The sequence below is a fragment of the Pelobates fuscus genome, chromosome 1 (assembly GCF_036172605.1).
Source record: "Pelobates fuscus isolate aPelFus1 chromosome 1, aPelFus1.pri, whole genome shotgun sequence".
Taxonomy (NCBI): Eukaryota; Metazoa; Chordata; class Amphibia; order Anura; family Pelobatidae; genus Pelobates; species Pelobates fuscus.
This window is the reverse complement of record NC_086317.1, coordinates 321862886-321889607: the sequence shown is the minus strand read 5'-3', so window position 1 is coordinate 321889607 and position 26722 is coordinate 321862886. Positions and strand designations below refer to the sequence as shown.

General features: G+C 45.3%; 1 protein-coding gene across 1 annotated transcript; it reads left to right on the top strand.

The window, feature by feature from the left end:
- Positions 1-167: 167 nt before the first annotated feature.
- On the top strand, positions 168-26199 carry LOC134594741 (cytokine receptor-like factor 2). Its single transcript, XM_063444663.1, has 6 exons — positions 168-231; positions 5154-5302; positions 11331-11517; positions 21199-21328; positions 22456-22540; positions 25717-26199. The coding sequence occupies exons 2-6, from the start codon at positions 5261-5263 to the stop codon at positions 26029-26031; spliced, it is 759 nt and encodes a 252-aa protein (XP_063300733.1). The 5' UTR covers positions 168-231; positions 5154-5260; the 3' UTR covers positions 26032-26199.
- Positions 26200-26722: the final 523 nt, after the last annotated feature.

Below are 26722 nucleotides of genomic sequence, written 5' to 3'. Positions count from 1 at the left end.
ACATGAATGGCTGTGAAAAATGCTGTAAACATGTGGGGTTCAAACCCAAGGAGTGGTGATATCATTGAAAAGTGATTGGCAAACTGTAAGTACCTGATAAAGACAAAGATGCCCAAGGTGCACAAGCATGTGAGTGTTACGGGTGACTTCCCCATCTCGAGGGACTATCTTCAATAAGCGAGAGATCGGTTGGAAGAGATGACTTTAACACCATCTCCATTCAGGCATCTGGTAAGTAACACATATATCTTATAGTAACTACATCTTGATGTTATATTATAACTTAATGTTATATTATATTAAAGGGCAGTCTAGTTAGGGCGTCAGATGTCCTCTGGCACTATCCCACGCTAAACTATCAAGTCATTTCCGGTTTCACTTATTTTGGTCACCTGTGTTCCTACAGTAACACCTCCTTTTCTGATACATCTTAAGCAAATGTTCCTCTTCCACAATAGATATATGACTATCTAGGAAAATGTAATTAATTCTTAGCCAATGGATTGAAGTCAGCAATGCAGAAATAGTGAGCCATATTGGCAATATCAGAAAAGGAAACTGACTAGGCAGCATTTGACAATGTTTTGACTACTATGGGATGACAATGTTTTGACTACTATGGGATGGTGCCAGGTGGCTCTTGGCAGCATTGCCACTGCAGCAGAGTGTAGTGGTTATGGTGCTTAGGTCGCCTCTTAAACCTATGGAATATTATACGTCATGTGCATTTGTTAAAAGTATTATTTAATACTAGGGTTACATAGATCTGTATGAGGTATGATTCGTATGTGAAGATTGTAGTGAGCGGTACTAAGGTGTATCTATCAAGCTAATGATTATATGATCTTAAATGACTACTCCACACCCCAAAAGCACTTGGGCTTGCTGAAGTGCGTTATGGGTGAGGATTACCCTTGTTTAACCCCAGTTTATAAAAGTGCTGATTTAGATGAGAAATCCTCTGATTCGTTATTGGTCTTTTAAGAATGCATGTAGGAAAATGTGAAATGCATGTAATAGAAAAAAATATAGTTATGTGGTACTAAGTTTATTGAAAATTAGGATGCGAGGCAAATTAATTTATTATCATTGATGCTTTGCAACAGCACATAGCAACCATTGCATTTGCAATAGCTATGTATAAATAGCTATTTATATAGTCACACATGCTTTAACATAAATAATGGATTGATTACAAACTAGTTACATTTATTCATTATTTCTTATATTGCATTTTAGCTGAAGAATCACCACCTCCTGCAGGAAAATAGAAAGTCTCAATGCCAATCATAGAGCTCTGTCTGGTACCGGGAATGCACTCATCAATTGCTGAAGAATTGTTTTTGCCTTTCATCTTTTCTCTGCATTCAGAAAGGCATGCAGACAACTGGACAATTTCAGTACATTCTACTAGCATATAGATTCTAAGGATTCTTTCCATAAGGAGTCCACCCCTTAACCTTCTTGTCACCATCACTAAGAATACTGAGTCCACTTGTACCATTCTCCCTTAAATGCCTATTGTACCTCCTGCTCTACCAACTCCATGAGCATCTCCCACACCACTGTCTGAAGAACCTGAAGAAAATGTAGTTGCCACCTTCACAATCACATCCCAAGTTGCTCCTGTTGTATCGTCATCATCAACCCTGATATCAGTTAAGAATGTTGTAAGCCCATTCCAACCCACTCCTAGAATAGGTCAAAGCTACAGGGGAAGGCCAAACAACCCCGCATTTAAAGAAGATGACTCAGAGTGTACTGTGAATCGCAAAATCAGTTTTTTTTCTTCATTTGAACTGATTTTTGTTGTTTGTGTGATTACTGTTGTTAGCATTATGGCTGTATAACATATTAGCTTCTGACCTATCTGTGAACTTTAACACCCATCTCTCTCTTTATGTGATGTGTGGTTTGAGTTTTAAATCACATACATACTAATTTGCTCTATCATTGACTACTAAATTAGTTTTGAATGTTATTCGTTGTTCTGGATGAGACACCTGATTACCATCATTAAAGGGAAACTCCAGTGCCAGGAAAACAATCCGTTTTCCTGGCACTGCAGGTCCCCTCTCCCTCCCACCTCCCAATCCCCGGTTGCTGAAGAGGTGGTAACCCCTTCAGTCACTTACCAGAGACAGCGACATGTCCCACATTGCTGCTTCTTCCTCCGCTGCCGCTCCTCCTCTGCATTACGTCGGCCAGTGGGCGAGACGGATCCCGCCCGCCGGGGAGACCTAAAGTGCATGCGCGGCAATGCCGCACATGTGCGGCAATGCCGCACATGCGCATTAGAGCTCCCCATAGGAAAGCATTGAAAATGCTTTTCAATACTTTCCTATGGGGAATTGAGCGACGCTGGAGGTCCTCACACAGCGTGAAGACGTCCAGCGACACTCTAGCACAGAGCACAAATCTGTGCTAGAGACACGGAAGTGCCCTCTAGTGACTGTCTAGTAGACAGCCACTGGAGGAGGAGTTAACCCTGCAATGTAATTATTGCAGTTTATAAAAAACTGCAATAATTACACTTGCAGGATTAAGGGTAGTGGGAGTTGGCACCCAGACCACTCCAATGGGCAGAAGTTGTCTGGGTGCCTGGAGTGTCCCTTTAACATTACACATGTTCATCACATGTAATGTTCATGTTGATAATTTGTTGCAGCCTATATGGACCTTAACTTTATCCACACATGCTATATAACTACAACTCCCACAATTCTTTGGGGCCTACCTTTTGGTCACTCTTGTATCATAGACTTCTTTTGAAGGCCTAATGAATAACACTGGTCATATTAGTCCTCAAGTTATATTAAAATTTAAACCAACAATTGTATCATGATGCTTTGAAGAACTACAACTACATGATGCTCTGGAAGTATTTTGGCTAGTACATTTTAATATGATTTGTTGTGCAACACACAGGTGTATGAGGTTTCAATTTACCTTTGCTTACACCTAAGCATACTGTGTATTGGGTGTTATGTCATTATATGATACATAACATTTTGGAGTGTCTTCAATGGGTAAGTTTTCATATTAACACTGTCAAGAAACATTTACACTCATACCTATGAACATTCGTTCTCCACTAAATCCAGGCACCCAGGAAACTATCTGCATTAAAAGCTTTTGCTTCTTGTATGCTAAGCCACATCACAGCCAAATGGACAGCAACATTTATCTTGGGTCACATTGATTTTTATCAAGTAACTAGGATGTGAATATAATATTGCTCAGTATATTTTCCACTGGTGAAAATTCCCTCTATAGCTGTGATTATAAAAAGAACAAACAAAAACAGGCAATATCCTATTGATTCACTTGTTTTACTGCATATTGTAGTTAACCATTCAATGTCTTATTCTATAAAGGTATTATTCAGGACTGGAGTCTTTTACAACCGATAAATTAGCACTGGATATTGATTACAGATGAGTTATCTAATTGACAGCTTTTGGACAATTGTGATTCAATAACCAGAGATGTTCTTATCGCTCAAAATGACAGAAATGGTCACATAAATTAAAAGTCAGATGATCCAGGGCTAGATTATAATCGATTCCTAAATCACTCAGCTTTTTATCATCATTTTGACTTTCTAACTTTTGACATTTAAAAAAAACCCAACAAATTGGAGAAAGTACCAGGCTTGCAGCTGTCACTGTTTTTTGAAATGGAGCAACAGATAATATCTTCATTCTAACCCCAAACGTGCATCCTACTACCTTAGCTGTGAAAATCCCCACCGCTCTAAAAAATAGGAAGTGCAGCTTTACATTTTGCAGTTTTGTATTACTAATATAAACATGTACTTAGGTGATTTCATTTGTGAAATACTAATGAATCATCTATCTTTATAATCAGCTTTCATGCTCAGCCCTTTTGAAAATGTGACAATTATTTAACAGATCGATCATTCAGGACTGGAGTCTGTTAGAAGAGACAAACTTAAAGGAATACTATAGGGTCAGCAACACATATGTGACCCTATAGTGTTAAAACCACTTTTTAGGTGGCTTGCTATATCTTGCCCCCCTTAAAAGGTAAAAGAACTTACCTTATTTCCACCACTGATGAGATCATCAAGGAGGCTGGGTGGGGTGGGGGCAAACGGCAGCATGTCAAATAAGCACTGCCCCAGGAAGCACCTAGAGTGCTTTATCGCTGAAAAAGCAGTATTTACAGCAAAAAGACTGAAGGTACAGGCTATACTCACCAGAACAACTACATTTAGCTGTAGTTGTTCTGGTGACTATAGTGTCCCATTAACATTGGAAACTACATAGCATTTATCCTCATTTACACACATGCGGCAATTGTGATTCAATAACAAGAGATATGCCTGTCTCTTAAGGGACATTCCACTGCCCAAATTAAAAAAAAAACAACAACACACTGTTTTGTATATATATCCCCAATGAAAACATATTGCATTTAATTATGCATTTTTTTCCATTGGGGTATATCTAAAAGAAGCTTGCAAAACCTGCAGATCTTTAGTCTGATTCATTTGTAAGCCCTCTGTCTTCCTCAACCCAGACTTACTGGGCTGTCCAATTACAGACTTTCCAAAGCAGCTCAAGGAGAAGTCTTTGAAAAAACAGGTGCTCTAAGCTATTCCTTGCCTCTTGAGTTCTGCTCCACTGAGCTACTCAACAAGAAAGTAACGGTTGTTTGATTGACAACCAGGGGGCATTACAAGGTTAATCTATACAAGTTCCAATATCTATTGAAATCTGCACCTTTTGTAAAATGAAAAAAAGGAGACACTGCAGACCACTAAAGTACTTCAGCTTGCTGAAGTTCTTCATGTGTGAGGAAAGGAACCTTTAAGTCAATTCAAATTTATAGAATAATCAAATAATTAAAAGCCAAATGATCGAGGTCTAGATTATAGCCTGCTCCCCTATTTTTTGTCTTTTTATTATATAATCATTCTATCATTTTAACCTTCTAATTTTCAATATTTTCTAAAAAGTTTTATAAAAGTATTTTATATGCGACTCATAAAGTTCAAATTCCGTTTGTATTGAGCTCGAGTTCTCTCTTTGATAACCCTGCACATTTTAGTTCTAACCACAAACATCTTATGTTGCTCCTATAAGTGAAATAATAAATAATATTTTATAATTTCTCTTTGTTCTCAGCTTTCATCATAAATCCTCCTGAAAATGTGACAATTCAATGGCACGAAAATAACATCACTATTTATTGTCAAAATCCAGATATTGATTACCAGAGTATATGCTATGAAATGAAAATGAGGTTCAAAAGCAGCAATACAAATCATTGGGAGGTTAGTATATTTATTGCTATATTTAATATTATTGATTTAGAAAGCACGTGAAAATTAATGTCAATAATGATCAATAACCACATGCATAGTAGTGTGGATTTTAAAACTATTTCTTATTGTATATTGTTAGACATTCTTCACATGGCTAGCATTGTGTTCTATGTGTCAATTGATTTATTAGTTTCTGGAAAAACTGGCATATTTGTAAAATTATTTTTAAAGAGAATTCAGATATGAGATGTACGCTATTTTACACAATGGAATGCAGGATTACATTTAAGTTAAAAAGTCAGTTCCAGTGAGTTTTCCAGTGTACATACAGAGTTTGCACAGTTGTAGGAGAAACATGATGGACAAATGGCTTAAGTGAAAAACTATAGCTGCAAACAGCAAAACATTGTAGTCATAATGCTGCCAGCCATATATAAAAACACAGCATCTCAAAGATGGCCCTTTTCTTCTATTGGCCCTATTTATTTCAAAAATTTGTACCAGGAAAGATACATTGAGATTTCTCTCGTTTTCAAGTATGTCCTGGGTCCACAGAACATTGCATTGATACAATAGAGTACAATAAAATACAAAAACAATATTAATACACAAAATATACAAAATTTAACATAGAACAGGTAGGAAATATATAATCAACCATGACACGTGCATTCTGTTTTGAGGTATGTAGAGAGGGGTCTCTTAAAGGACTTTAGGCTTGGGGAAGATTTTAAAGTGTGCGGGAGGTCGTTCCATAATTGCAGTGCTCTGTAGGAAAAGGAGGATCGGGCTGCTTTCTTTTTGTATTGAGGTAGACTAAATAAAGTGCTGGTACTGGATCTGAGGTTATAGGAGGTGGGTTTCTGCTTAGGTAGGGTGGGAGCTTCCCAGAAAAGCTCTTAAACACAAGGCTGGAAAGATGAGGGGTGCGTCTGGATTCCAGCGACAGCCAGTTTAGTTCTTTTAGCATGTCACAATGGTGGGTCCTGTAATTACATTGTAGCACAAATCGGCAGAACGAGTTATACAATGTATTGGTTTTATTAATGTGGGATTGCGGTGCAGGTGCATATACTACATCCCCATAACCGATGATTGGCATCAGCATTTGCTGTACAATCTTTTCCTTTACTGTAGGGCTTAGGCAGGATTTGTTTCTGTACAGGGCACCTAGTTTTGGATAAAGTTTAGATGCAATTTTTTCTATGTGGAGGCCAGAAGATACCCAAGTATTTGAACAACATGTGGTAGGTGTGGAGAAAACAGAAAATTGATAAGGACACAGCAAATGGTTTGTACCCAATCCTCCACCTATTGTGTGTGGGGTGGAGAAATCTCCTGAGTAATTAAGTCAAGGGTTATAAAATATTGAAATGGGCTAAGTGGTCCCTAAACCCCCAAGACCAAAAGAATGCCCAGTCCTCTGTGCCAAATAGTTAGAGGCTCCACTAATGCCCAGATGCTCTGACCATGACAATATCCTCACCATTTCCTAATTAAGACCAGGGGATTCCCAGTTGAAAGATTTTGGCATATACATGTAAAACAGAATTCATTAAAGGACCACTATAGGCACCCATACCACTTCAGATCAATGAAGTGGTCTGGGTGCCAGGTTCCCCCTAGTTTTTACACTGCAACTGAAAACATAGCAGTTTCAGGAAAACTGTTATGTTTACATTGCAGGGTTAATCCAGCCTCTGGTGGCTGTCTCCCTGACAGCCACTAGAGGCGCTTCACGATTTAAACAGAGTAAATCGCACTTATTTAACGCTGGACGTCCTCACAGACCTTCAGCGTAAAAAAAAGATCCCCATAGGAAAGCATTGAGTAATGCTTTCCTATGGGAGGGTTTAAAGGCGCCTTTCGCCTCTGGCTGCGCATGCGCATTCGTCTCCACTGGCAGCTGACGTCGACGGAGGAGAGGTCACCAGCGCCGAGAGAGACTGGCGCTGGATTAAGGTAAGCAAATAAATGGTTAATTAACCATTCATTCACCACGGAAGGGGCCCTAGTCACCGTTTAGGTGACTAGGGCTCTATAGCATTAGGAATACATATTTGTATTCCTAACGCTATAGTGTTCCTTTAATCCTATAACTGATTTATGTTTTTATTTAATGACAATCCAGATTGAGAATCAGAGCTCACTAAACATTTGCATGTTGATGACTCATAGTGAGTAGCTGGTTATGAAACATTTCCTTTCTGAACATGACTAGAATGTTAATTTAGTAGTATGCACTACACTTAACTGATATAGATCTAGACTATGATAAGCAAGTAGACAAGCACTAATAGAGATCAAAAACAGCAATAATAGAACTCTATAATGTCATAGATGATAAGCAACATTGCTAACACTAACAATTACTAACACACGGAAGGAACTACAATCACTACTAGTGTCTCTCCATTTTAAAATGAGAATCATACCCCAAGCTTGTTTATTTATCTGTAGATTGTTATGTATTTTACATGGAGTTCCAGATGATGGTAGTAGGATCACTCTCAACTCATAAACCAGGGCAGACATTACCATGTGGCAATTATTTCTAACCACATGAAACGGTAGATCAATGTTTATTCCCCCTATCTCCGATAGCCCTCCTATATAGTCTGGACATATGTAGCAGTCACCTTAGGCTATGCAGCTATATACTAAAGCGAGTGGGTCCTATCTCAATGGCCCCCTGAAACCTCCCAATTAGAAAATGTCTCAAATGCCTTCATTTTATTTCATTTATTTAATTCCTTAATTTTCCTCTATTTGAAAATGTTCCCCTAGTAGTGGCAACATCTGTTTGGGGACATTTGTGGAAAGGGCAAGCAGTCAGGTACTCTACTGATAATAAAGTAGCTTGCCACATTATAAATAAAGGAAAGTCACAATCCGTTACTATAATGAAATTAGTCAGGAAATTAACTTGATTAGCGGCTATATTCCAGTTCTTACATAGAATGTATACATGTTCCTGGAGTTTGTGACACTGCTGCTAATGTTTTATCGTGTTCTAAATTCCAGACATTTTCCGAGTTCATCCTCATGGTCCCTGGAGAGACTCCATTCAGAAGGACTTTTTAATTTGCTTTTATTTCATTTTGTATGGTATATTACAATACATATTCTTTTTACCCTTAAAATGTTAGGTTTTTTTATTTTTTTATCCTGCATTTATTTTATAATCTTACAGGAGCCTCTCCAGGGACCATCACAACATCTACCTCTACTCATATAAATCCTCGGTGGGGATCATTACACCTAAGCTGATATCATGGAGCATAAGGTGCTCTTAAAATTGTGATTAATTTTCATACTTTTCCACACACTTTTATTGGTTTGAAACAGTGAGCACTATATCCTGTTTTTATTCTTTCAAGTGCCACTTCCATTGTGAAAACTCAAAGAGAAAAAAATCCAGTTTCACCCCTGAGTGGGGATTATACCACGGAGAGCCTTATCTAAGTTGGAGTAAGAAATTGAACTAGTCTATTGACATTGACATAAAGAAGAAATGGGCATATGATATGAGGAGATATTGCACTAGTTACATAAGGATTAGGGGACTAGAGACAGAGTGGCAGAAATGTGAAAAACAATGTGGGAATAGAGTGTACATGTTAAAAGGGGGTAAAGGAAAGACCGAATTAGGGAATGAAGGAGGGAGGCAGCTAGTAACTTATTACTGTGACAGTGTCACTTTTAACACAAAATAGTAGCCCCCAAATGCACTTAACACCATTATGGCATACCATTTGCAAAAGAGGACAACTTTAATATTGACATCTTATCACTGGGCCCTTTTATCACCTATTACTGTCTAATTTTGCGTTACATTTTTTTTTTCCAACTAATATACTTTTAGAGTGTTTTTAAAATATTCTGAAAATAGCATTTCAATGTATCATTTGTAATTCATAAATAAGAGAACTGGTCAGGGGTCTGAGTGCATTTACAATACACTTAAAAAAAAAGCCGGCCTTAGGCCTTTAGGCGCCCTGTGCAAAAAATCTTCACAGCGCCCCCGCCGTCATCCATGTATAGTGTGTGCTTAGGCGTGTAGTGATTGTATAGGGGATTTATTAAATTAATAATGATTTAAAAACAAATTTTCATTCCTCCTTTCCTGTTGTTACCTCGTTGGGAGAGGGGCATACTGATCTGAATCTGGTCTGCTCCTCCACTGAGTGCAGACCATGTGTAACTGTCTCGCTTGCTCAGGGACTTGCAGCGTCCTGTGTAATCTGCGGCAGCGCTCTGATTATCCCAAACTAGGAAGACAGCTACTTATGGTCTGCAGCAAACAGAAGTGCAGGCCAGAAGTGCCAGACTGCCTTCCCTACATTACAGACGAGCAGACTAAGTATGTCACATAATACTGTGAGTGGTTTTGCTTTGGAGCTCTGGATTATACTTATTTACCTTGACCTCTTTGAAATAAAAATTTGTAGTAATGCACTACTTCTCCATTTATCACAGAGCTCCACAACAATAAAACTCCCAGTAATGTGGAGCTCTGTGACATGATCATATACCACACTATAAATAATAACATAACTACGCAACAATACAACTCTTAAGTAATGTGTCTATTAGTGTATCACCGAGTTCCCTAACTGTAAAACACAGAGTAATGTGCATTTTATATTCCAGAGCTCCACTGTAATAAATCTCACTATAATATGATGTAATATTTGTGTTGTCTGTGTATGTGATAGGTGTGATGACTGTGTGTGATATGTATCCTATGTGTTGGCTGTGTGTGATATTTGTAATGGGTGTATTAACTGTGTGTAATATGCGTGTATTGGTTGTATGTGATATTTGTGCTGGGTTTATTGGCTGTGTGTGATGGGTATTTAATTCAGATAAAAATATGCATTTAGGCCTGTGTCAATGCAGGTGTATATTTTTGAAGAGTTATGTGCACACAGTCCCACAGTCAGATGCACACAGTTATACTTATACACTATCAAATCCACCACATGCACACAGTCGCAGGCAGATAGTCACATACACATGATCAGGCAGAAACACACAGGTACAGGCAGTAACACACATACACAGTTGCAGGCAGAAAAACACACACAATTACAGGCAGACAGCCACACACATAAAGCCACACATACATTCTTACACACACATACTTACATGCAGACAGCCACACACACACAGAGGCAGACAGATACACACACACACACACACACACACACACACAGGCAGACAGTCATACACAGGCAGACAGTCACATGGACACACAGTCAAACTCACATGCGCGGTGACTGCTGCAAGTGCATTAGATCCTACCCATGGGAAAGCATTACCTCTGGAAGACAGCCACTAGAGGCAATCTTAGTCTTGGAAAGTAATCATTGCAGTTTCTCAAAAGCTGCACTGTTTTACATTGCAGGACTAAGGACAACAGGGACACTGCATCCTGACCATTTCAATGAGATGAAATGGTCAAGGTGTCTAAAATGCACCTTGTTAAAAAGCACCTTTAGTGAAGTACACATAGTTTCTTAAAATGCCACAAGTGTTTAAAATAATGTCAATATATGGGCCTAATGCCCACCTTCTCAATTACACCAAGCATCTGTGTATTACGAGAAAACATGGGCTGTTGTTGCTATGTAAATATAATGTATACTCCGTATACTCCCCATTTGCTAGACTGGCACCTTAAAGTTTGACCTACAAAGGATGTAATAGAATGTGCATTGAGGCAGAGTAGCTTCTGTTTAGTCTCTATGCATAAGGTAAAGACAAATTCAATGGAGCAGTGGCATAAGAACAAATTCATATATAGGGTTAAAACCAGTGCTGGAGCAAATAGAAATGGAGGTGAAGTTTGTAGGCTATAATTTGCTTAGCATTGCTTTTCAACACTCAAAAAATGTAAACATACAGAATTATGAGATAGGACTGGTTTAGGTAAATATATTTTCAGTGAGAATTTATGTGATGGTTTAACATGTTGCACCTTCTAATACATTTTAATTTTTGTTTCCATGTTTCTGTGTATTTGATTGAAAAGAAACCTATAGTTTCTAAAGAATGCATGGGATTCATACCTTTTTACTGTACATTTGACGATATAAACCTGGATCCAGAAAACTGCTATCTAATCGAATTACAATTCTTCGGATTACGTCATTGTTTTATTGAAGACATTGAAAGTGTATGGGGTCCAAACATCTCCTTAGTAAAAGGAATGGACTCAGGTAAGATTAAATTATTTATTGTTGGTAATGTAAATTTTTCACGTTTGGCCTCTAATATAGATTTTTCCAAATTTTATTAAATATTGTTATTTAAATATTAAATTGAAAAACTTATCCCTAAATATTAAATGAACACTGAGTTCATAAATTGCTCATAATTCTCTTTCTTTTTTTTTTTTTTTGACAATCTTTATTTTCAATTTTCAATTTACACATAACGAGCGACAAGGACAGGCTATAGCTCGTACTCATCATCAATAACATAAAAACGTAACATAAATGAGTGGCATAAGTGGTAATGACACGGCGAGATTAAATCACAACAAAGACATAAATAGGGTGCCTAAGAGTAACCAAACTAAGCAACTGGTAGACATGCACGTACATATATTTGTAACCAGCGGTTGACACCATCGTGAGGTCTGTACCGTGCTGCGTGGGGGAGACTTAGGATGCCTCGAACCAATAGGGCGTACTGGGGAAGACCCCCAGACGTAGACAGTAGCATGTGTGGTGGTAACGGTATCAACATATACCACAAGCGTAGTTACAACTGCATTGGTGAGTCACGTAATAAGGAGACACAGTCTAAGCACATTCATTGGCTAGAAAACATTCAGGTGTTCATGATCATCAATACCCGCTGGCAATAGAGCGTGTCCTGTATCGTGCTATGGGGGGGAGTGAAGGGACTCCTCTAGCCCGTTGGGCATGTGGGGACCCACTCCTGATTATGAGTTGTGCCTCGCATGAGGGTAACAGAAACGGGGCGTAAAGTACGTGTAGTTTCAGGAAACATAGGGGGCTAACGCGGGTGGGCTGTGTGAGGTTATATAGCCCAAAACAGTGAAACCAGGTGGGGACCACCTGTGGGGTTTCTCAGATTGACCATAGTGGTAGTTGAGTTTCCAGTTTCTGCGGCTGTCAGTGACTGGGGCTACCGGTGTATCGGCCTGGAACATGTCACGTAAAGGAAAGGTGGGGTCCCCAGTTTCAAAGGACGGTTCGCCACACCTGGTCGTGGAGTGTCTGCGGGGCGGTCTGGTGAGTGTAGGTAGGGTTCGTCTGGGTCTATAGTCTAGGGGTCCAGGTCATACGGGGTCCGTAGTGTCGGGCATTCGTCGGGGTTGGATTCGGTACAGTCAAGGTCGGGGGATGTCATCAACCCTATATCCGAGGTCGAGATATGGGTGACAGGCAGTCTAAGCGGGGCAGGGCTTGGGTAACGGTTAGCCTATGTTTCATCGCAGGTAAGTGGGGAGGGTGTGGGAGGAGGAAGGGATGGGGACGAGGGGGGGGGGAGGGGGGGGATCCACGGGCTCCGGTCCCGTCCATCATAAGGTACCACAGCCATGGCATCCAGATGTGGTCACATTTCTCTAATCTGCCTTGCAGGGCATGCCGTGCCATGATTCCATGTGGTGTATCTCCCCAACCCTGTCTAGCCACCGCTGGAAGGTGGGCGCGCCCTTTTGTCTCCACATGGTAGGTATGAGCGCTATGGCTGCAGTCAGTAGGTGTCTAAGCAAGGATTTTTTGTAGGCAGAGATAGACATGTCAGTATGGTGTAGGAGCATAGTGAGGGGGTGGAGGGGTAGGGTGATATCTGTTATAAGGCGGATAGCTTCTCTGATCCGTGTCCAGTAAGGGACAATATCAGGGCAATTCCACCATATGTGGAGGAAGGATCCGTCTGGCCCTCCGCAACGCCAGCATTCATTAGGGATCCCAGGGTCTATGCGGTGAGCAACATCAGGGGTCCTGTACCAGCGCGTGAGAATCTTATAGCCTGTCTCCTGAACTTTGGAGCTGATGGAGGTTTTGTGCGTCAGTATAAAGATCTTGTCCCATTCCTGAGCTGTTAGAGTAGTCCCTGTCTCCTCTTCCCACTTTGTCACATATCTGGGGTGTGTCTGGTGTTCGTTGTGTAAAAGCGTCGCATACAGCATTGAGATTCCCTTGTCTGGGTGGGTTCGAGAGATGCATAGGGATTCGAACTGCGTGGGGGGTCTGTGTAGGCACTGTTTGTTTGGGAATGTCTTATAGTAAGCCCGTATTTGAGCATAGTGGAAGTGATCCAGTCCAGTGGGTACCTTATCACCCATGAGGTCCGTGAGGGGTCTAAGTTGCTGTCCCTGCAGGAGCTGTCGGAAGCTAAGCCAGTCGGGGTCGGGAAATGAGTGTAGGTCCGCTGGCGTGAGACCACCTCCCACACCCGGATTGTGTGTAATAGGTGTGAGGGGGCTGTCAGTAGAGGTGAGTTGACGTGTATACCTCAACGAGCACCAGACCCGTAGTGTAGCGTCAATCAAGGGATTGCCTGTTTGCAGTGAGGAAAGCGTGAGGGAGCTGAGCCATAATCGGGAAGGGAGCGCTCCCCTTGCCTGCCCATGTTCCATGGGGACCCACAGTTTAACCGTGGGGTGGGCATGCCAGTCTATCACTCTGAGTAGGTGTGTCGCGTGGTAGTATCCTTGAAGGGATGGGAGGCCCGCGCCCCCTTTGCTTTTGGGGCGCTCCAATAGCGCCCTGCTGACCCTGCTCGCCTTCCCGTTCCATACGAACTGCCGAATGGCTGTGTTCAGAGATTGGAAGTATGCTCTGGGGATAGTGATAGGGACGGCCTGGAACAGATACAGGAGACGTGGCAGCACGTTCATTTTTACCACGTTGATGCGGCCGAACCAGGAAACGTAGAGGTTCCTCCAACGTTGGAGGTCTGACTGTACTGTCGCGAGTATGGGTAAAAAGTTTAGTCGGTATAGGAGTGACAGGTCATTGGGCAGCCAGACGCCAAGGTAGTTAAGTTTGGAGTCACACCAGGAGAAGTGGAATTGCGATTTTAGGTGCGCGACCTTCTCTGCCGTGAGAGATATCGGCAGGGCTTCCGACTTGCTCAAGTTAAGTTTCAGGTTGGATATACCGCCGAAGGTCCTAAAGGCTCGGAGCAGGTTGGGAAAAGAGATTGTGGGGTTATCTAGAAAAAATAGCATATCGTCCGCATAGGCGGCCACTTTGTGTTCTACGTTGTGGAGTCTGTACCCACTAATTCCCCCGTCCTGTCTGACCGCCTCCAGGAAGGGTTCTAGAGTGAGGGCAAACAGGAGGGGGGACAGAGGGCACCCCTGTCTGGTTCCGTTCCGGATGGCAAAGGGGGCAGACAGAGCGCCGTTAACCCGAATACGGGCCGTGGGGTTCGTATATAGGGAGAGGATCCATGAGCGGATATGAGGGCCGAATTGCATGTGGCGGAGGGTGGCTTCAAGGTACATCCAGTCTACCCGGTCGAACGCCTTTTCCGCGTCTGTGGAGACCAGGATTAGGTTCCTCTTCGTCGACCGGGCAGAGTGGATCATGTGTAGGGCTCGGGTGGTGTTATCACGCGCCTCACGCCCCGGAAGGAATCCCACCTGGTCCGGGTGGACCAGGGTGGGGAGCACACGGGAGAGCCTCATGGCTATGGTTTTGGCGAAAAGTTTGAGGTCGGCGTTGAGGAGGGAGATCGGTCTGTAGCTCCCGCATTCCGCGGGGTCTTTTCCTTCCTTCGGTATGACCGTTACGGTGGCGCGTAGGGCATCAGTTGGGAACCGACCTTCTTCTAGCAGAGAGTTGAAACCTTGCACCAGGCATGGGAGCAGTATGTCCCTAAACCTGCGCAGGTACGAAGTGGGCAGTCCGTCCGGGCCTGGAGCCCTATGGGTTTTGGAACTTTTGAGTGCAGTAGCTAGTTCCTCTACCGTAAGCGGTTGTTCCAATTCCTCAGCCAGGTCTTCCGGGAGCGTGCGGCCTATATGGTCCGTGAGGAAGTCATCTATTTTGCGCCGATGTTGGCGCGCGTCAGTACTTCGGTCGGTGGTATCCAAATTGTAAAGCTCTTCGTAGAAGAGCCTGAAAGTCTGCAGGATATCTGTCGGGGTCCTTTTCATTGTCCCGTCCCGTCCTTTGATTTGGTGTATGTGATGCAGTCTCTGTCTCTGTTTCAGTGTGCGTGCCAGTGTCCTACCACATTTGTCAGAGAACTCATAAAAGTGTCTGTTGGACTTGCGAATGGTGTGTAATAGGTTCTGGGATAGGAGGTCCTTGAGTTGTCTACGTGTGTCCGTGAGGTGTCGATAAGTGTCGTCCGTTTGGTCAAGTTTATGTCGCGTCTCTAGGGTGGAAATCTCACGTATCAGAGCTTGGGTTTTGGCGCCGTGTTCCCTCTTCCGTTGAGTGCATAGCCTGATCAAGTGTCCCCGTATTACACATTTATGTGCCTCCCATATAGTGAGGGGGGCGACATCTGGTGTGGTATTTTCCTCAAAGTATTGGGTCAGTGTCTGGGCTACTTGTGTGGTGATATCATTGTCAGTCAGGATATTTTCATTAAGTCTCCAGTGGCGTTCACTGGGTTTAAAGAGCGGAGATTTGATTGTAACCTGGACCGGTGCGTGGTCCGAGTCGTGCTGTATGCCAATGGAGGCGTCTATCAGGAAGGGGAGGTATTCCTGTGCAAGGAATATATAGTCTATCCTGCTGTATCTGGTGTGGGCCGCTGAGTAGCATGTGTAATCCCTGTCTTCGGGGTGCGCCACCCTCCAGCAATCTATCAGGCCTGATCTAGCTAAGGATTGTTTGGCCTGGCGTATACAGTGTGAGGGGATGGTGCTGGTGCCCGCGGATGAGTCCATCCGCGGGTCCAGAGGAATGTTGAGATCGCCCGCCAGGACCAGTGTTCCCTCCCGGAATTTCTCTAATAGTGCAAGGGTTTTTGTTAAGAACCGGTGTTGACCCTTGTTAGGGCAGTACACCGTGGCGAAAGTGTACCTATGGTCGGCGATTTCACCCTTGACAAATATGTACCTGCCCAGGGGGTCTGCCTGCGAGGCGGAGCTGACAAAAGGGGTACTGTGGGAGAAGAGAATGGCGACCCCCGCTCGTTTGGCTTCGGGGTGATTGGCGTAGTAGCCTAGGGGGAATCGTTTATCGCTAATCAGGGGGGCATCTTTACCTTGTAAGTGTGTTTCTTGAATAAATGCCACAGAGGTCCTTTGTGCCCAGAGGGAGCGTAGTAAGTGTCTCCTCTTTTCGGGAGAGTTAAGGCCTCGAACATTATGCGTTCGTAGGAGCAAAGGCGAGGGCAGATAGCTCGATGCCATGGCTGTGTTCGGGCACGGAACGCGTGGGGGGGGAGGGGGGTAGAGGAAGGAAAGGCGATACGGGGGGGAGTAGATAGGGGTCGGGTCAGGGGTTGAGTCAGGGGTTATAGGCAACCGTGGCCCTAGGTCAGGTATGGGTGACCTAATATACAGGTGGGTCCGTTGCTGGGGGACTAGGAAGTCACGTGTATGTGGTCCGTCAGGTGGTACCGGGTGTCACGTTCCCCCGGACCACATAGGGGCGGACAGCAACACTCAGGGGTCGTGCGAATCAGGACGAATAGAATAAACAATATATGTGAAGTCAACGGTCTTATTGAGGGGCTACGGAATCATCAGACGTTGGGCGTTCCGTGCGGGCTGGCGTGGGGCGGAACAGGGGACTAAGCCGTGGTACGGCGGGAGTCGGAGCCGGGGGGGCGCCCAGTCTCGTCAGGCTGGTTTCCATGGGGGGGGGACGTCTCCTGGGTATCCCAAGCGTGGCTGGGAGGGCGGGGTTCCAATAATGGTCTCAGTATCCGGAACTTGGGGTGACTTCAGTCGGTCGGGGCGAAACAGGGGGGGGGGGGGGGGGGAGGGGAGGGGTGCGCGGGGCAGGGAAATTGCACACATTCTGATAAAGGGAGAACAATTTTGCAGAGAGCATACAGTACAGGCAACATTATTCAGATTTAACAGTAAATAAACCTTAGCAAAGTTCCCCTTATGCTCACAGTTCCCCATGTCTTAGCTACTGGGCAAAGGGAGGTCCGCCAGTACCCGTGGTCATTGAGAACTGCGGCATTACGGGGCGCAACCGGTATAACGGCTATCCTGGGATCGTACTGTGTCTGACAGGGCGTGGGCGGTGCAGGCTGCTCACTATCTTATATGCAACGCCCCGTGCAGCGTGCAACTCCCAGGCCCATTCGAAACTCCCCGCAAGCCCCCCTCCCCCCCCCCCAACTAAGGAGCGGGCGGCCGCTCCATCAACAGCAAGGGGACGTGCCAGATCCGGGAAAATGGCAACTTCAGAAGGGTGGGGTGTATGGTGGTTATACAGGCTAAGACATGCATACAGTGGCGAATTTACTAGTATCTTACATAACGGGCTACAATGCAGTTGGCATGCAATATAACACTCATAACCAGAATCTCCCAATTCCCCCCCCCCCATCCAGCGCCCCACCCCAACCTGACACTGGACCCCCCCAATTCTAGCCGTTGAAGCAGCTAACGGTTCCAGGGAGTCCTGTAAAATTAAGGGGAGTCTCGCCATTCGGCGTGGGCAGTCGGGCGGTTCTGGGCTGAAAACTGGGTAGCGTCCCGATCTCCGACCCTGGTGGAGTCGGATGTCAGAAAGAGGCAGAGTACCCCAGTCCCCTGGTCGGGGAAAAATCCGCCGGTGGGCAGTCCCGATACAAAATAGTGGGGGCCTACTCCCGCTCCCCACCCAAAAGCAATAAACGGTGTGTGAAAGAGAGCCCCCCCCCCATATCTGGAGTGTCCCCAAAATGTCGGCCCCGGGTCCCCATGGCCTGCGTGGAGAGGGTAATAACTATGCCCCCCACATGAGGTTCAGTGTGTGTACTTAGCTGTCGTCGATGCTTTCAGATAGGCACATCATCATACGGGGGCAGTTCTGGAGGGCCAGGTGACACCGGGGTCGGGATCAAAACGGGTTCAATCATTCTTCGGGCCCATTAGGGCCTCCCCAGCGGATAGGTTGCGTGTCGTTACGTGCTCGGTTGCGGAGCGGCTCTGGAACCTCAGGGTGGTCCGGGCGTGGCGGAGGATGGTCCAGTATCCAATTGCGAACGTTGACAGGTGGCAGGTCCATCGATCTCAGGAAGCTGGGTATGTCGTTGGGCCACCTCAGGGAGCACCACGTGTTCCCCCGCTTGGCCTGGAGGCTGAAGGGGAAACCCCATTTGTAGGGTATACGTTTCTCCTGGAGGATATGCGTGAGTGGCCGCAGCGCCCTTCTTGCGTCCAGGGTGAGGGTAGACAGGTCCTGGTAGAGCGAAACAGCGGCATCTTGGAAGGTGATGGTCTGAGCACGTGCTGCTCTCATGATGGCGTCTTTAAGCTGGAAGGACAGTAGCAGAGGCGGCTCTAGACTTTATGAGGCCTTAGGCGAAACGCAAACATGAGGCCCCACTAACAAAAAAGTGTCACATATACACATTGATGCACTGTCTACCTGTGTATGTGCCTGAGAGTGTATCTGACAGAGAGTATCCTTGTGTGTCTGAATGTATGTCTCTGTGAGCATGTTTGCGTTTTTGTCTGAGACCCTATGTGTATGGGGTAGCTGCTTGAAGTGTGTTGTGTGTATGGGGGGGGGTGATGGTGAGAGGCGGGTGATGTGAGAGGCGGGTGATGGTGAAAGGGGGGTGATGGTGTGGGGGTGATGGTGAGAGGGAGCGGGGGGTGATGGTGAGAGGGAGCGGGGGGTGTGATGGTGAGAGGGAGCGGGGGGTGTGATGGTGAGAGGGAGCGGGGGGTGTGATGGTGAGAGGGAGCGGGGGGTGTGAAGGTGAGAGGGAGCGGGGGGTGTGAAGGTGAGAGGGAGCGGGGGGTGTGATGGTGAGAGGGAGCGGGGGGTGTGATGGTGAGAGGGAGCGGGGGGTGATGGTGAGAGGGAGCGGGGAGTGATGGTGAGAGGGAGCGGAGGGTTGATGGTGAGAGAGAGCGGAGGGTTGATGGTGAGAGGGAGCGGGGGGTGATGGCGAGAGGGAGCGGGGGGTGATGGTGAGAGGGAGCGGGGGGTGATGGTGAGAGGGAGCGGGGGGTGATGGTAATGTGACAGGGAGCGGGGGGTGATGGTAATGTGAGAGTGAGGGGGGTAATGTAAGAGTGAGGGGGGTAATGTGAGAGTGAGGGGGGTAATGTGAGAGTGAGGGGGGTAATGTGAGAGTGAGGGGGGTAATGTGAGAGTGAGGGGGGTAATGTGAGAGTGAGGGGGGTAATGTGAGAGTGAGGGGGGTAATGTGAGAGTGAGGGGGGTAATGTGAGAGTGAGGGGGGTAATGTGAGAGTGAGAGGGGGTAATGTGAGAGTGGGGGGGTAATGTGAGAGTAGGGGGCTAATGTGAGAGTAGGGGGCTAATGTGAGAGTAGGGGGCTAATGTGAGAGTAGGGGGCTAATGTGAGAGTAAGGTGGCAAATGTGAGAGTGAGGGGGTAATGTGAGAGTGAGGGGGTAATGTGAGAGTGAGGGGGTAATGTGAGAGTGAGAGGGGGTAATGTGAGAGTGAGAGGGGGGTGATGGTGAGTGGGGTGATGGTGAGTGGGGTGAGGCTGAGGGTGGTGATGGAGGGTTATGCTGAGGGTGGTGGGGGGTGAGGCTGAGGGTGGTGAGGGGGGTGATGCTGAGGGTGGTGGGGGGAGTGATGCTGAGGGTGGTGGGGGGTGGTGGTGATGATGAGGGTGGTGGGGGGGTGGTGGGGCTGAGGGTGGTGGGGGGTGAAGCTGAGGGTGGTGGGGGTGAGGCTGAGGGTGGTGGGGGTGAAGCTGAGGGTGGTGGGGGTGAAGCTGAGGGTGGTGGGGGGTGAAGCTGAGGGTGGTGGGGGGTGAAGCTGAGAGTGGTGGGGGTGAAGCTGAGGGTGGTGGGGGGTGAAGCTGAGGGTGGTGGGGGGTGAAGCTGAGGGTGGTGGGGGGTGATGGTGGTGGGGGGTGATGGTGGGGGTGGTGATGGTGAGGGTGGGGAGGGGTGATGGTAGTAGGGGTGAGGCTGAGGGTGGTGGGGGGTTATGGTGGTGGGGGTGAGTCTGAGGGTGGTGGGAGGTGAAGCTGAGGGTGGTGGGGGTGAAGCTGAGGGTGGTGGGGGGTGATGGTGGTGGGGGTGATGGTGAGGGTGGGGTGATGGTGGTAGGGGGTGAGGCTTAGGGTGGTGGGGGGTGATGGTGGTAGGGGGTGAGGCTGAGGGTCGTGGGGGGTGATGGTGGGGAGGGGTGATGGTGGGTGATGGTGGTTGAGGCTGAGGGTGGTGGGGGTGAGGGTGGTGGGGGGTTATGGTGGTGGGGGGTGAGGCTGAGGGTGGTGATGGTGGTGGGGGGTGAGGGTGAGGGTGGTGGGGATGGGGAGGGAGAGCCTACCTTTCCCTGGTGGTCCAGTGGGTTCCCTGGTGGTCCGGTGGCCACTGCTTCCGGTCTGCAGCTCCGCATAGCTGCAGACCGTGTAATCTCGCGAGATTTCAGAGCGTTGCCGTGGTAACCCGCGGCAACGCTCTGATTGGCCAAATCTCGCGAGTCACATGGTCTGCAGCTCTGCACAAATAGAACCAGGGGTTTCCCAAAATCCCAAATAGTTAAAAATAACCCCAGAGTACTTGGAAACCCTGTTCATGAATTTCTATGGTTGTGTTTTGTTTATTTAGGTTGCTTTTTTTTTTACATTCTTTATTTATGCCACAGTCAGACATAGAGAATGCATTGTAAAAGAAAGACAAATTATGCATCAATCGAAATATGAGTGGCACATATTACAGAAAATTATAAAAAAACAGGGTTGCCTATTTAGTTATTGGTTGTATTACTTATTTCTGTTTATGTCTCTTTGTTAGACACCTGTATGAAGAATGAAGATATTCGCAAAGATTCTGTATCTTACGGATTTGCCAATTTATTGTATATTTCATCTGCCCTTCTCTTATTGGTAATTTTCATTACGTCACTTGCATGTGCTACGAAAAGGTACGTGCTAGCTTATTTTTTTTAATCTATAGATATACTACCCATCAAAAGTGAAGAAAAAAAAGAATTTATGATGCTGTTAAAGCATTTGTGGGTAAATTACCTGCCTCCCTTACTTTCAGTTGCCATATTTCTGCACTCTCGATCAGATGAAATTCACTCTGTCTGCCCTCTGGCTGTTTTGGCAGAGTGCACATTATTGACCGGTGTTATCTTCCCAAAAGGGCAGACTAATTGCATTAGTGTCCCATCTCTCAACTTTGCTGGTCTATTTTCTTGTACTCTTATGTTTTTTTTTGCCAGTCGAGTAGATTTGTTTCATACAGAGGGCTCCCGATGAACACCAGCAATGCTGCGTTAGAGGTCACTTACCTCTAAAGAGTTTTTTTGCTGCGGCTCCTTTCCACCCAGGGAGATACTTACTAGTGAGAATAGAGAGCATGTGAGCTACCATCAGATATCGCAGGGTCCTTACCAAACCATTTTGTGTTTCTATCCTGGCACACACAACCACACATTCAGACAGATATAAACTCACAGACACATATGTTTGTAGATATGTGCACACATGGATGTGTTCTCCCAGACACACAAACACAGATACACATGCAGTGCTATATGTATGCATTTCTAAACAATAACAAACACAAATACATGCATTCACAGACATACTAACAGACAAATAAACACTAATCTAGATACACATACATTCCCAGACATACACTGCCACAGACATTCATCCGCATTTGTCACACACACAGATGCACACTATCGTGCACACACTTTTATAAACACATATACACACTAACATGCTTAACATGAGAATTCAAAGTGAATCAAAGTAAATTTCAAATTTAAGGGCAGGGAAGCTGAATGGAAAGCATGGTTGACTTAGAGATTTTTTCCAGGTGGCTATTTTGACCTTAAATTTGAAATTCATGTTGAATTCACTTTGAATTCTCACTTTAGTGAATGACCCTGCAAGTTGAATCGCTTTAGGTGTTTGGAAGTAAGTTTATAAACATATAAACAGTGTCTTGGTTAGCTATCAATGGAGAGGTTAAATGTGTAATATGGATATAATATTTTGTTCAGAATAATCTGTGCATTTGTATTTTATGTTACAGATTAAAAAAACATGTGTTTCCAGTTATACCTGACCCGAAACATACATTTTCTAGTCTATTTGAAGTCTATAGAGGAAATTTTCAGGTACGGTGTTTTTATTTGTAAATTCTGCGTTTGAAAATAACAAATGTGTGTCACACAGTGTTATTTCATATAAGTCTAGCATTCTAAAGCTGTCTTTTTAAAAAATAATTAAATTTTGTATTTTTGTTGTGCATAATGACTATAACATGCAAGCTCGGGGTGCCCCAACAGCAGTCCTCTAGCATCTTTCATGCACTGCAATAGTAGCATTAAGAGACATAGGCACAATTTTAAGTATAAGAACAGTGGTATGGTCTGACGAAAGTTCAAGAGTTTCAAGCTTGAGCGTCAGGTTGATAAAAATAAAGATATGCAAGTATTTATCAGGGTGTCAGCGGTTCGTTATCTCAGTGTACGTGTATATAGGGTATGCAAGCTGACTGGGATGCTGTTGATGGTTGTGTGGTGTCCTGCGTCGGCTTTTAGGTGCTTGTCGTGATATAGTAGTGGTGGTGGTCCCCCAGGTGGTAGTTTTCATTTTCTAGTGTGTGAGGTCTAGTGGGTGTAGGTACGTGGAGTGGGCTTAAACTCGGCCATTAAGTTGTAAGTGTGTGTGGTGGTCCCCTAAGAGTTGTGTGTGCCTTTGGAAGAGGCTGCAGTTTCAGAGTGCGTGCGGCTGCCCAAGGATTATGGCCGTCAGCCGATGCCCTGTGGGATCTCAGTGGCGTCCTGTTGTGGTGGTCTGTGTCTCGACCCCGGCGGCTCGGGAGTGCCGGGGTAGAGCCGTCCAGTTGTGGAGGTCTGGCTTGGTAGGTTATAGACCCGTTTATGGGCCTTCTTTTTAGGAGTGGTTGCGGGTTGCAGTTGGTCCCCTGCGGTTGCTCTGTTGCTGCCTCTATGTTTGGCCTTGTGTTCCGCCGTCGTCTGTTGGTCGTGGTGAGCCGTGCCTTTCTGGGGCCTTCATTGTGACACTGCTTGTAGGTGATGCAGCATTTGGTGCTTGCTCACTGGTGTTCCCTTGGCTTGGCCGTTTTTTCCCAGGCCGCGTCTTCTCGTAGCGGGTCTCCATGCTGCTGCTTTTAGGGGGGCTCTTTTCCGTGCCTGCCTACCATGGGAGTGGGGTCTTGGGGGGGTCTCCCTCCCCCTCTCTTTGACCTCCGTGTCGAGTCCTGCATTGTGCTGTCGGTGGTGCCTCCGGTTCCAGGGGCCAACCAAGTGCCTCCAGCTTCTCCTAGAATAATCCAAAGATATACATGAGTTGGAGCTCTATTTCTTTTCTGACATTGCATATGTCTGCCTTGCGTGAGCTGTCTGCCATTTTGTAGACCTTAGCTGTGACCTCAGGACTTCTGGTTTGTCTTGCTTGTGTATAGCTCGTCAGTGGGCGGTCCGGGATAAACACCGCCGGGCCATAAGGGTGGGGTGGGTCGGACGACGGCGCTGGGTCAGATTTCGGGCTGTTCATGGCAGCCATCTCATGCTGGTGGGCCCCACCAGGGTGTCGGGTGCGTACAGTTTAATGTGTCACCTGACTGGTATCTGTGTGTTTTCCCCGATGTCCCCTTACGCTGGGTGGCCTTTGTTTGCCTATTTGTTGTCGCTTAACGTCGAGTTTTCTGTCCCCTTTGGCCAGAGCTGCTGAGGCTAGCATCAGTGTTGGTCAGTGAGAGTGTGTCAGTCAGTGTTGCGATGGCCGTGGCTGAACAGTGGAGGACCTGGAGGTGCACGGAGGCATGCAACGCCGCATCAAATTCCGACGTGACGTCAATGGGCTCCACCTTCACAGGGTTTCAAGGAGTAGCAGGAGGATCTGCTTTGGAACAGAGTGCGGAGGGCGCCTTTGGGGGTATACCCCCAATTTAGTAGAGTAGGGTGCTAGAGTTTGGTAAAGGAGGGTGCTGGGGTTTAGTAGAGGGGGGTGTTGGTGTGTTTTTATACTCTACTTTTCAAAATAAACCTACATTTCTATGACATAGTGTTTTTTTTTTTTTGCGGCCCACGTAAACTTAAACCTTGTTTATTTGGCCCGTGCTAGCCTTTATGTTTGACACGCTTGTGCTAGAGTGTTAGGACTCTGGTGCCTAGGATGGTTGAATGCAACCACTATGTGTGAAGGTATTGAGCAGCTTAGTTATGACAGATCTATCTACCACAGAGAGAGATTTATATAGTAATGTTTATTTGATACTTAAGGACAACTGTCAACTCGAAACAATTTTTAATGTAATAATCCTGTCATCAAGCTTTGAAAAGAAATGTATATATATTTTTTCAAATGGGGGTATATGTAAATAAAATAAAGTACATTTTGTATATGACAGGATCCTTAAATAATAATTATAAAAAAATTATTAAAAAAAATAATAAAAAAAATTGTTTCTCCCCCCTCCCTGCTTACCTTTGTCCAGGGATGGGGGAGATTCCATCCATGGTGGGGCCCCCCGGCTTCCCTGTTACCGCAGAGGGGGCCTAGGCAGCACACAGCCTCTTCTCTTCTCTCCTCCAATAACTCTCACGAGACCCGCGGAGCGTTGCCATGGCAACCGGGTCGCGCGAGAGTTATTAGCAGAGACGAGAAGAGAAGAGGCTGTGTGCTGCCTGAGCCCCCTCTGCAGTAACAGGGAAGCCGGGGGGCCCGCGGCTGCACACATAGATAGCGATATTCGCTATCTATGTGTGCAGAGAGGGAAAGTGGGGCCCAGGACTGCCAAAGCAGTCCGGGCCCCCCAGGGCCGCCGGGCCCGTGACAACCGTCATGGTGTCACCCCCTGATGGCGGCCCTGCCGAGCGCACAAAATCAATCAAATTCGCAGAGAAGCACATCCTCTGCTTCAATTATGTCACAAGGTGTCAGAGGTGTACAACACAGCCTATGCCCGCAGGAGCCTGACAGTAGCAAACACAACAGCCAGCTGACTATTCTGTCAGCGAGTAGCCAAGTTTTGTGCTGAAATTGTGCGGAGTAATGCCTTAAGTATTTGGCTTAATAATTAGATTTTTAAAGGACCAGCCACATGCGACTAGCTTAGTTAGCGGTCAAGCCTCGCGCCTAAGAGTTTTGTTTTTTAACCCCTGCAGAGACAGTCTGTGTATAAGAACCCCAATTTTAGACTAAAAAATGTTAGGAAAAAAAAAGTCATACATAGAAAAATACGGTACTTTTCTAAAACAATTGCTTTGTTACTGTGGAGTATCTAGTTTATCTACTTACATATATTCACTGATTTTTATTATAGGAGTGGACAAAGATTTCTGGAAATGAAACAAAACATGTACAATTGGAATTCCTTGAAAATGAGGACATTATTGAAGAAAGGTGTGACAAGCAAAAGCAAATGGAAAAAGAAGAGTATTTTGTTGAAGATGAGTGCAAAGAAGAAAAGCATACTCCAGAGAAAGACTACACTGTTTTGCCAGATATTCACCATATAGCAATAGAACAAATGAAAAATATTATGATGACTTCTGCAGAACCTTTGGAGAATGATTCTGATATTTGCATTGGAAATGTGACATACACAATGAATGACAGCATGTATATAATGCTTTAATAAATGGAAAATACTGAAAAGGGTTGGGTGAACGGTATCAAGAGCAGATAAGCTAAAGTAATCGTAAATATGTGTGTAAATAGCAAGGTAATGTATGGATATAGCAGTATTTAGTCATACCTTCCAAAACTGTAATTGGAATGATGGGGTGTGACATTCCACATGAAAGTAATATTTTTAGATGGTCTCACCCAGAAATGGGACCAATCAGTGTGGTGTGAAAACACGCCAGGCTGACTGACAGCCATGTTGACCACCATCACTAAGGACTGTCGATGAGCACAAACCCGAGATGGCAGGACAGGAGGACTCCAAATCTGATTATGGGACTGCTGGGAGGTATGCTTTATTTTTTTGAGTAAGTGTCGCATTAACAGAATGAGAAATATTGGATTTGTATTAATTAAAATAATAAGTAGGATGGGTGCTCATAAGGCTTTCTAAGATGTTTAAGGGTAAATAAAATAAAGATTTTCAGTGCTAACATATACACTATATATACTGTTTCACCAATTAAAGGAACTCTCCAATCACCAAAACCACTATGGCTCACTGCATTGATTATGGAGTCAGGAGTGCCCTGGCACCATACCAGTACAAGTAGGCATACTGTTTAAGAATGGTTTGAAACTTACCTTGTGTCTGCCAGCCGTCTTCCAACTCCTCCTCTGGAGTGTGAAGCTCTTGCAAG